The sequence below is a fragment of the Lactuca sativa genome, chromosome 2 (genome assembly GCF_002870075.4).
Source record: "Lactuca sativa cultivar Salinas chromosome 2, Lsat_Salinas_v11, whole genome shotgun sequence".
NCBI lineage: Eukaryota > Viridiplantae > Streptophyta > Magnoliopsida > Asterales > Asteraceae > Lactuca > Lactuca sativa.
In genome coordinates, this window is record NC_056624.2 from 220672992 (window position 1) to 220684334 (window position 11343).

The 11343-nt window shown below is 36.0% G+C and overlaps 1 protein-coding gene across 1 annotated transcript; it reads left to right on the plus strand.

The window, feature by feature from the left end:
* Positions 1-719: 719 nt before the first annotated feature.
* On the plus strand, positions 720-10631 carry LOC111879850 (clathrin heavy chain 1). Its single transcript, XM_023876287.3, has 27 exons — positions 720-1065; positions 1618-1822; positions 2216-2304; positions 2405-2483; positions 2566-2693; positions 2787-2885; positions 3009-3117; positions 3224-3303; positions 3387-3614; positions 3697-3762; positions 3845-3961; positions 4056-4253; positions 4364-4480; positions 4559-4618; positions 4785-4871; positions 5005-5223; positions 5314-5376; positions 5446-5550; positions 5633-6135; positions 6217-6495; positions 7143-8145; positions 8364-8849; positions 9178-9348; positions 9435-9620; positions 9748-9870; positions 9949-10059; positions 10152-10631. The coding sequence occupies exons 1-27, from the start codon at positions 1021-1023 to the stop codon at positions 10299-10301; spliced, it is 5106 nt and encodes a 1701-aa protein (XP_023732055.1). The 5' UTR covers positions 720-1020; the 3' UTR covers positions 10302-10631.
* The last annotated feature ends 712 nt before the right edge of the window (positions 10632-11343 follow it).

Here is an 11343-nt window from a genome sequence, read left to right on the forward strand (position 1 = left end):
TATATATATAAACATTTTTTTTAATAATTAAATAACAAGTGAATTGTTGAGGTTGTTGAGATATTAATATTATCCATAAATTATTTAGGCTGTTGAGAATTGAGATATTTAATTTTAGCCATAAATTACTTTGCATGAACTCCGTTGCAATCCTAAAGAAAATATTACATCCAATCAAAGTCATTTGTTTCTTTCTCTTACTTCACGCTTTGAGCTTGGCGATTATCATTTGGCGAGCCCCTAGCGAGAGCCAGGGGTGGTGTTCTACATCAGTGGCGAGCTAAGCGAGTGGCTTTAGCGAGTGCCACTCTGCTTAGCCTAATAAGACGATTAGATTCTTTAAATAAGGAAACGATATTGATGGAAAACTAACAATGATAACTATGGTGAGAATAGCTAACGATTTCAACATGATATGAAAAGGGGGCAATTTCCAATCTCAACAAGTTTTACGTTTTTGATTTAGTTAGGTTAAAATTTGTTTGATATTTGTATAACAGATGAAATTGATTTATAATTTATCAGGATAAAAATAATCTTTTATTCGATCAAGAAAGTTTATATGATCGGTGTGAAAATTTTAATTTTTTATACATACAACGATACATAATTATATCCAAATATACATAATCATTTATTAACATTTCGTATTAATTTGAACTTTGAAAACAATGCAAGCACTTGGTAACTCTTTTGAAAGAAAAAGAAAAAAAAAAGGATAACTGATGCGGTTTTAATTTTTCCACCAAGCCTCTTCACACACTCTCTGCCCCTCTCTCAGATTAGATCTCTCCTTTCTCTGCTCCCCTTTTCCATTTAGATTTTTAAGTTTCTGCATCTGTGAGCAGGACTACGTACTTTCAGCATTATCTCTCGAGATCTCTCGTTCACGAGGGATCGTCGACGCTTTCTGTCTCCGGCGCGCTGAGTTTTCTCAGTCGGAGATTCAATCAACTTGAATACATCGTAGATCAAAACTACATCTGATCAGTCGTCGTTTTGATCTATTTCGCCACCACAATGGCGGCCGCTAGCGCTCCAATCACTATGAAAGAGGCACTCACGGTATGTAAATCTCTACAAAGAACCTAGGTTTATCATATACGCTTATACCAATAGATTCACACTTATATTTTGCCATACATATAGCCTGGATAGGATTCATGAAATGACGTTGAGGATACTGAAATGGCGTAAAAGTATTCTCGAGCTTCTTAACTAGTTTACTTTAGTATTGCTTATAAGTATCTAAAGGTTTGGTATCTTATGTAATAATAGATTTCGCACTATGATATTTTGGAAACCGAACTTACTGTAGTCGATTTTACTGGTTTAATGATCTTTTGGGTTTATTTAGGGTTAGTCTCATGGAAATCCCGTTTGCTAGCTTTTGCACTCCCTTTAATTTTTAGAATTATGGCTCTGGAATTGCCAAAAAAGGATGTAGCATGTTGACTTTGTCTGTGGAGTCGTAGTCCACAATTATGTATGTTAATATGCTTTTGGTAGATCTGTGGGGCATGATGAATGTGATATCACAATCACAGTTTATAGTGGCCTACTGTGCATGGTTTGGTTGTTTTTTTGGCTTTCAATAATGTAATATTGTTGTTGCAGTTGCCAAGCATAGGGATCAATCCACAGTTCATCACATTTACCAATGTTACAATGGAGTCTGATAAGTTTATATGTGTTCGGGAAACATCGCCACAAAACAGCGTGGTGATTATCGACATGAACATGCCCATGCAGCCATTGAGGAGGCCAATCACTGCCGACTCAGCTCTTATGAATCCTGTTTCCAGGATTCTGGCTTTGAAAGGTACAACTTTATATTTATTAGTTCGTAGATCTATGGATATAATTTGAACCATGTTAAACTTTCTGGTAGAACTATGTTAATTGTTTAATGATGTCCTGGGAGCATCGTAATCCATTCTTAGCCTGGCATTGTCTTGAAAATTAGTATTTGAGACTGTATGTTCCAAAAGAACTAAGAATGCATGATCTGAGAATTGTAGGCATAGTGGTGAACAACTCAATATGGACCTGATTTTTATAGTTTTTTTTTTTTCCACCTGATTAAACCCAAACTTCATTGATAATGCTACAGCATGGCATAATGCCATAGCAACAGATCTGTGAACTTGTAGCAATGTTTTTGAGAAAAATTGGGTTAGTTGCTACTTTAGCTAATTTTTTATTTTACTTGAAGCTCAACTCCCGGGGACTACTCAGGATCATTTACAGATATTTAACATTGAGATGAAAGCCAAAATGAAGTCTCATCAGATGCCTGAGCAGGTGACAGTTGTTTGTTACTTATAATTTAACAATTTGCTACCTTTCCATTTTGTTAGCTAAAATTTGATGTGTATTTGACCTATCATATTTCCTTCTCCAGGTTGTCTTTTGGAAGTGGGTTACCCCTAAGATGTTGGGCATGGTAACCCAGACATCTGTATATCATTGGTCAATTGAAGGTACATTGTCTTCTTTGCATCCTTTGGCATGTAAGCTAAAGACCATATTGTCTGAAATCGGTGTTCAATCTTTTCTGTACAGGTGATTCTGAACCTGTGAAGATGTTTGACAGAACGGCTAATTTATCAAACAATCAGATTATCAATTACAAATGTGATCCATCTGAGAAATGGCTGGTGTTAATTGGAATTGCCCCTGGCTCACCAGAGGTTTGTTGTTAGTTGTGACTCATTAGTTAAATGCTAACATTTAACTATTTTCCTTTTATGGATCATTTTAACCCTGTTTTTTGATGTTGACAGAAACCCCAGTTAGTCAAAGGAAATATGCAGCTTTTTTCTGTTGACCAGCAGCGGAGTCAAGCCCTTGAAGCACATGCAGCATCATTTGCCTCTTTCAAAGTACTCATATTTACTTTAATACTGCAACTGAAAAAAAAAAGATAGAAGATAGTTGCTTTCTATATCTTTTCATATTGTAATCAGTTGCATAAAGTTGATCGGATATTTATACATTTCAAACAGGTCTCTGGCAATGAGAATCCTTCTATTCTTATTTCTTTTGCCACCAAAAGCTCCAATGCTGGACAGGTTACATCAAAGCTGCATGTCATTGAGCTTGGTGCCCAGCCAGGTTTTATTCTTTTATGAGCTGTTTGTTATTGTTTCTTCCCTTTTTGTGTCTCTTTTTGTACTGCATCTAATTTTCCTCCTCTCTCTCTATTGCAAACATAATGCAGGGAAGGCTGCTTTTACCAAGAAACAAGCAGACCTTTTCTTCCCTCCAGATTTTGCAGACGATTTCCCAGTTGCCATGCAGGTACTTAATCTGTCATTCTTTATGTAACAAGTTACATTACATTTTTTAAGATTATTTTATACATACATTTTTTGACTTTTCAGATATCTCACAAGTATGGTTTGATTTATGTAATCACCAAGCTGGGGCTTCTATTCGTATATGATCTTGAAACAGCTACTGCAGTCTACAGAAATAGAATTAGCCCAGACCCAATTTTTCTGACATCTGAAGCTTCATCAGTTGGGGGTTTTTATGCTGTCAATAGACGTGGGCAGGTCTTACTTGCCACTGTAAATGAAGCAACTATTGTGCCTTTTGTTAGTGGACAAGTAAGTTCTTAAAGTTGTTTCATCATTGACAGGTATTACTATTTTATTACCATCACAATCCTAATTTGATCTGTTACTGCAGTTAAACAACCTGGAGCTTGCTGTCAGTCTTGCAAAAAGAGGAAACTTACCTGGTGCAGAGAATTTGGTAAGTTTCTTTTTCTTTTCCCTAGTCTTTTGATTACATTTATAAAAGTTAAACAAAATCCACTTTTCACATGAATGATCAGGTTGTACAACGTTTCCAAGAATTGTTTGCTCAAACAAAGTACAAAGAGGCTGCTGAGCTTGCTGCAGAATCTCCCCAAGGCATTCTCCGTACGCCAGACACAGTTGCCAAATTTCAGGTATATTTTGGTCGATGCCTCTAAATGAAATATTCTTTGGTCAAATTTTGTGAATTTGTTTCTATGTCAGTAACTTGTTAATATTTTATTGCAGAGTGTACCTGTACAAGCGGGACAGACACCACCATTATTGCAGTATTTTGGGACCCTTTTAACCAAAGGGAAGCTGAATGCATTTGAATCTTTGGAACTATCTCGCTTGGTTGTCAATCAGAACAAAAAGAATCTTTTAGAGAATTGGTTGGCTGAAGACAAGTTGGAATGTAGCGAGGAACTTGGAGACCTTGTGAAGGTTGAAAAGAAGTTTTTAAATCTTTTTTTTTTTTTTTTTTTTTTTTTTTGTGTCTTGTGTCGTCTACTGTTATCATCCTCATCTAAATCTGTTTCCTAATTTGCTTGTAGACTGTTGATAATGATCTTGCATTAAAAATTTACATAAAAGCGAGAGCAACTCCAAAAGTTGTTGCAGCTTTTGCTGAGAGAAGAGAGTTCGACAAAATTTTGATTTACTCCAAACAGGTTTGCTTTCCCTTCAAATAAAATTTCAATGTTAAACAATTCTTTATGCCAGATAAAATAACAGCTGAATTGATACAGGTTGGATATACACCTGATTATCTGTTCCTTTTGCAAACAATTCTTCGATCAGATCCGCAGGTACTAAATTTTTAGCAAATAAGGCTTTTGTTCATGCGTTATATTATGTGGTCAATCCATTCCCTCAAAATAGTTTTCTATTTACACTCTGATAGTTTTAACCAGCGTGGCATAAATTTCTATCCGCATGAAAGTAAGACCTGTAATCTTGTTTTGTGTTTTACAGGGAGCTGTTAATTTTGCTCTAATGATGTCTCAAATGGAGGGAGGTTGTCCTGTTGATTACAATACAATAACAGATCTTTTCCTTCAGGTCTGATCATCATATAAATAACATGTTCTCATAAAAAACATCTGATATGAAAGAATATATCTCAGTGTCTTCGCAAACATACAATTGAGTGGATCCAATCAATTAAATAATTTCAAATGATTTTTTTTTTCAGAGGAACTTGATACGTGAAGCAACAGCCTTTCTCTTGGATGTACTTAAGCCCAATCTGCCAGAGCATGCTCAGTTGCAAACCAAGGTTCTTGAGATCAACCTAGTAACATTCCCTAATGTTGCTGATGCCATATTAGCAAATGGCATGTTCAGCCACTATGACAGGCCTCGTGTTGCTCAACTCTGTGAGAAAGCAGGTCTTTATGTCCGAGCACTTCAGGTTCACTAATATCCAGAAACTTTTCTTTTTTTCTTTCCGTCAGCTCTCTTTTTCACTTGCTTTACTGAAACTTCTATTTTTCTTCTGTAGCACTACGGTGAATTGCCAGATATCAAACGTGTCATTGTGAACACTCACGCAATCGAGCCACAGGTGGACTTTCATATAGTGCACATTATGGGTTTCAACTTACTTTGGAGCTTATTGTTTTTTTTTGTTTAGTCTCTCGTAGAATTTTTTGGGACACTATCCAAGGAATGGGCATTAGAGTGCATGAAGGATCTTTTACTGGTCAATTTGAGAGGAAACCTTCAGATAATAGTGCAGGTAGTTTCACATTTTGTGATTATCTAATCTTATCTTTTATCTTTTGAGGTCAACCCTGTGACTTTGACTACTGTGACTGTAGGTTGCTAAAGAATATTGCGAGCAGCTGGGGGTTGAAGCATGTATTAAACTTTTTGAGCAATTTAAGTCCTACGAAGGTCTTTACTTCTTTCTGGGATCATATTTAAGCTCCAGTGAAGATCCCGACATCCACTTTAAGTACATTGAGGCAGCCGCTAAGACAGGACAAATTAAGGAAGTTGAGCGTGTAACAAGAGAATCAAATTTCTATGATGCTGAAAAAACCAAGAATTTTCTAATGGAAGCCAAGCTTCCTGATGCAAGGCCATTAATCAACGTGTGTGACCGCTTTGGTTTTGTCCCTGATCTCACTCACTACCTTTACACCAACAACATGCTGCGGTATATTGAAGGGTATGTCCAGAAGGTCAATCCAGGGAATGCACCTTTAGTTGTAGGACAGCTGTTAGATGATGAGTGTCCTGAGGATTTCATCAAAGGCTTGATTCTATCTGTTCGTTCTCTGCTTCCAGTTGAGCCTCTCGTGGACGAGTGTGAAAAGAGGTTAGACCTTTTGCTTAATTCATGTTATATTGTCTTTCTGTTAATTTGCATCTTTATATCATTTCCTTGTTTTTCTTTCAGGAATCGACTGCGGTTGCTTACTCAGTTTCTGGAGCATCTTGTGAGTGAAGGAAGTCAAGATGTGCATGTGCACAATGCTTTGGGTAAAATCATCATAGACAGCAATAACAATCCCGAGCATTTTCTTACTACCAACCCGTATTATGATTCTCGTGTTGTTGGGAAGTACTGTGAGAAACGTGATCCCACGCTTGCTGTTGTTGCGTACCGCAGAGGACAATGTGATGAGGAACTTATCAATGTAACAAGCAGGAATTCTCTGTTTAAGTTGCAAGCCAGGTACTTAATTTAAGTAGTGTTTGGTATGACAATAATCGGAAAGGGAATGGAACGGAGGATTACTGTGGAATCAATAAATAATGGTTGACTGCCAGATAGGATTGGAATGGAGCATTCCTCACGTAATGTGATTCCTTCTCGTCTGCTTATTACCATTCCATGGGGAAAGAATGACATTATAATTTTTAAATACTTTTATCCATATAATCTTCAATAACAATGATTTTCAAAACTTCATGTAAATTGTTTTTTGCTATTTTCTAAAAACACCAAAGATAGTTTTTGTTTGTAATCCTATTTAAGATTTCATGATATATTTTTTTATTTAAAGTGTTTTCTTTTACTGTCTGAAATTAATATAGTATATATTTCAAACTACATGAAATATGTTTATTGCAATATATTTTACTTGATTAAAGTTAATTTTAATAAATAACATTTTTTTTTTAATTTTCCAGTTTGATTATTTAATTATACATATCAAACAAATGATCGAATGATTTATTCCATTCCTTCAAGCCAGATATAATGATACATTCCACTACACTGTTCATTCAATACCTTTCTGATCTTATTCCTTTTCATCATATACGAATCTGATCATATCAGTTGAAAGTTTATCAATTAATAATTTATTTTTGTTTTAGATATGTGGTTGAGAGGATGGATGGTGATCTTTGGGAGAAGGTTCTTAACCCCGAAAACGAGTACAGAAGACAACTCATTGATCAAGTTGTCTCTACTGCTTTACCTGAAAGCAAGAGCCCTGAACAGGTTTCTGCTGCTGTGAAAGCTTTCATGACTGCCGATCTCCCCCATGAACTGATCGAACTTCTTGAAAAAATCGTCCTTCAAAATTCCGCTTTTAGTGGGAATTTCAATCTGCAAAACCTTCTTATCTTAACAGCCATTAAAGCCGATCAATCACGAGTCATGGACTACATCAATAGATTAGATAACTTCGATGGACCTGCTGTTGGAGAGGTTGCTGTTGAAGCTGAATTATATGAAGAAGCATATGCGATATTCAAGAAATTCAACTTAAACGTTCAAGCAGTCAATGTATTACTGGATAACATCCAAAGCATTCCACGTGCTGTGGAGTTTGCATATCGTGTTGAAGAAGATGCTGTATGGAGTCAAGTGGCTAAAGCTCAGTTAAGAGAAGGACTAGTGAGTGATGCGATTGAATCATTCATTCGTGCTGATGATGCCACTCAGTTTTTAGAAGTTATCCGTGCTGCTGAAGATATTGAGTGTTATGTTGATTTAGTGAAGTATTTAGTGATGGTTAGGCAGAAGACTAAGGAGCCGAAGGTCGATAGTGAGCTTATCTATGCGTATGCGAAGATTGACAGATTGAGTGATATTGAAGAGTTCATTTTGATGCCAAATGTGGCTAACCTTCTTAATGTTGGTGATCGGTTGTTTGATGAAGCACTGTATGAAGCTGCAAAGATAATATATGCTTTTATATCGAATTGGGCTAAGTTGGCAGTTACACTTGTTAGGCTGCAACAGTTTCAAGGTGCTGTTGATGCTGCTCGTAAGGCAAATAGCTCAAAGACATGGAAGGAAGTGTGCTTTGCGTGTGTTGATGCTGAGGAGTTCCGCTTGGCTCAGATATGTGGGCTCAATATTATTGTACAGGTAATGTTTTTGGGTGATGTTTGGTATAATCAGGGGAGGAATGGAATGTTGGTTCATTCCATTGGAATGAATAAAAAAGACCTTTTTGTTTTGTCTGATGGAATGAATTGTGGACCTTTCTCTACAAATGTGATTTCTGTGGCTGTTTAATTGTAAATTGACGGGTTGATTTGTTTCGAAATGAATTTATATTTATATTTATATTTATATATAAATAGGTGGATGATCTGGAAGAGGTGAGCGAGTACTACCAAAACAGAGGATGCTTCAATGAGCTGATATCTTTGATGGAGAGTGGTCTAGGGTTGGAACGTGCCCACATGGGCATCTTCACTGAGTTGGGTGTCCTTTACGCCAGATACCGTTACGAGAAGCTTATGGAGCATATCAAACTCTTCTCAACCCGTCTCAACATTCCAAAGCTCATCCGCGCTTGTGATGAACAACAACACTGGAAGGAACTTACGTATCTATACATCCAATATGACGAGTTTGATAATGCTGCCTCCACTGTCATGAATCATTCTCCAGAGGCATGGGATCATATGCAGTTTAAAGATATTGCGGTTAAAGTCGCAAATGTTGAGCTTTATTACAAGGCTGTTCACTTTTACCTGCAAGAGCATCCTGATCTTATCAATGATGTTCTCAATGTCCTTGCTCTACGTGTTGACCATACCCGTGTCGTTGACATTATGCGAAAGGTTTGTGCATACAGCATTACCCATTCTATTTATAAAAAAAGGAAAAATATAGCAACATACTTCAGTTGATTTGTTTATTGTCATCCGAATACAAAAAGTTTTGAATGGTATAATTGGGTAGATTTTGCAAAGTATGCTGTCTTAACAAGAACTTTTTGGAAGTAGACTAGTAGAGTTCTGTAATAGGAAGAGGTGAAAGCAGGATGCTATAAAATAATACACAAATAAATGGAGTTATGTAGCTATTTCTTGTATTTAGCCCCATCATCATCCCAGCAAGTAGAAGTATGTATAATGGAGATTTTGTTTTTGGTAATTGCATTTGCAGGCAGGGCAGCTTCCTCTAGTGAAACCATATATGGTTGCAGTTCAGAGCAACAATGTATCAGCTGTAAATGAGGCATTGAATGAAATATATGTGGAGGAGGAAGACTATGATAGGCTGCGCGAGTCTATTGATTTGCATGATAACTTTGACCAGATTGGCCTTGCACAGAAGGTACATTGTTTGTTGTATATTTGTTATTATTAAATGAAATGAGTTGTGATGTCATGATATTGATTGATGCATATGGATTGTTACAGATTGAGAAACACGAGCTTCTTGAGATGAGGCGTGTGGCTGCATATATTTACAAGAAGGCTGGTAGATGGAAGCAGTCAATTGCATTGTCTAAGAAAGACAAGGTCTACAAGGATGCCATGGAGACAGCCTCACAATCTGGTGACCGTGAGCTAGCAGAAGAATTGCTCCTCTATTTCATCGACCAGGTATGTACAAACAAACTTATTCTCTAAATATCTATTTGTGAATTGTGAGGAGGGAGGGAGGGAGGGAGCAATTGGTAAATTCAGTGTTTTATTATAATAATATAATTGGGGTTATGCATCATCGCAGGGAAAGAAGGAATGCTTTGCTTCGTGTCTGTTTGTTTGTTATGATCTAATCCGTGCAGATGTTGCTCTTGAGCTAGCCTGGTTGAACAACATGATCGATTTTGCCCTCCCATATCTGCTTCAGGTATATTTTATCATTTTCAGGTTTTAGGGCCTTTATTTCATAAATTTTATTAATACTTTTAATTTAATATGGTTGCAGTTTATCCGTGAATATACGGGGAAAGTTGATGAACTAATAAAGGACAAGATAGAAGCAGCCAAGGAAAGCAAGGCCAAGGAGAATGAAGAGCAGGATGTCATTAAGCAGCATGTATGTCTTTGTCTTTGTTTCACTGCTCTTATTATTTGATTTTATTTTTAAGATGATGATGATGATGATAGTTTGGTTTGGTTGATTTGTAGAACATGTATGCTCAACTACTGCCTCTAGCGCTGCCTGCACCACCAGGTATGGGTGGAGGAGGATTTGCTCCACCACCACCACCACCAATGGGTGGAATGGGGATGCCGCCTATGCCACCATTTGGAATGCCACCAATGGGCTCTTACTGATTCATTCATTATTGGTGGTTGAAAGAACAAACTTGAACAGTTTCCAGTCGTGTGTTTTGGGGGTTAAAAGGTAGATTTGTTCTAGATATGAGAATAAATATGGCGTGGTTCTACTTTTTTTTTTTTTTTTTTTTTTTTTTTTTTTTTTTTTTTTTAATTCTTATAGGTGTGGATAAGTTTTTCTTGTAATTTTTTTTGGGTAGTTGAGGAATTTTTTGCAGGTGGATAGGCAAGATGAGGGAGTATAATCATGTATTATGAATTTATGATGTATCAGAACAATTCGGATCAGTATTCAATAGGATGGAGGATGTATTATGCTACTTTTTATATGGACTTTTTAGCTTGTATTCTCGTATCCTGTTTTATTATCACAAGAAACACAAATCCACCATTTTTTACACACTTGTACTATCTATATATCAATCCCAATCAATTTAAGCGAATCCAGGATAATTGCATCACCTCCAGATTTTACCTTATTTCATTGCACTTTTTCTTTTCAATTTACATGTAATGTAACTCGACCACTGGATTTCTCTTTTCGAGTAATATTATAATTTGTTGCTAATCTTTCTAAATTTTCTTTTAATTGATCTTTTTATAATACCATCAAATCAAAATCAAAAAGATATACTGTATTATTATCCTTACAACATCATCAGATTTTAAAAAATATATTAACCACATGCTTAGCTACAAGTTTTCTTTATAAAAGCAATTTTAATTTAGGGGGTGTTTGGGTGTGTTTTTTTTTTCACTCTAAAAGTGCTTTTAGGTAAACATGTTTATGTTTATTTGTTTGTAGTGGTGGAAAAATGGGTTATTTAAAAAGTGTTTGGATAAGCTTTTATGGTGAAAAAGCCAATAAGTCAATATATTAAAAAATGTTTGGCTTAAAAAATGATTTTTGAAGTTATTTTAGTTGAAAAACCATAAGCAGTTTTAGAAAGACAAGTTTTACATGCTTGTTAAAAAATGCTTTTTGAAGTTTATAGAAAAGTTATTCTGAAAAAATGCTTTTGAGCTTGTCAAACATGTT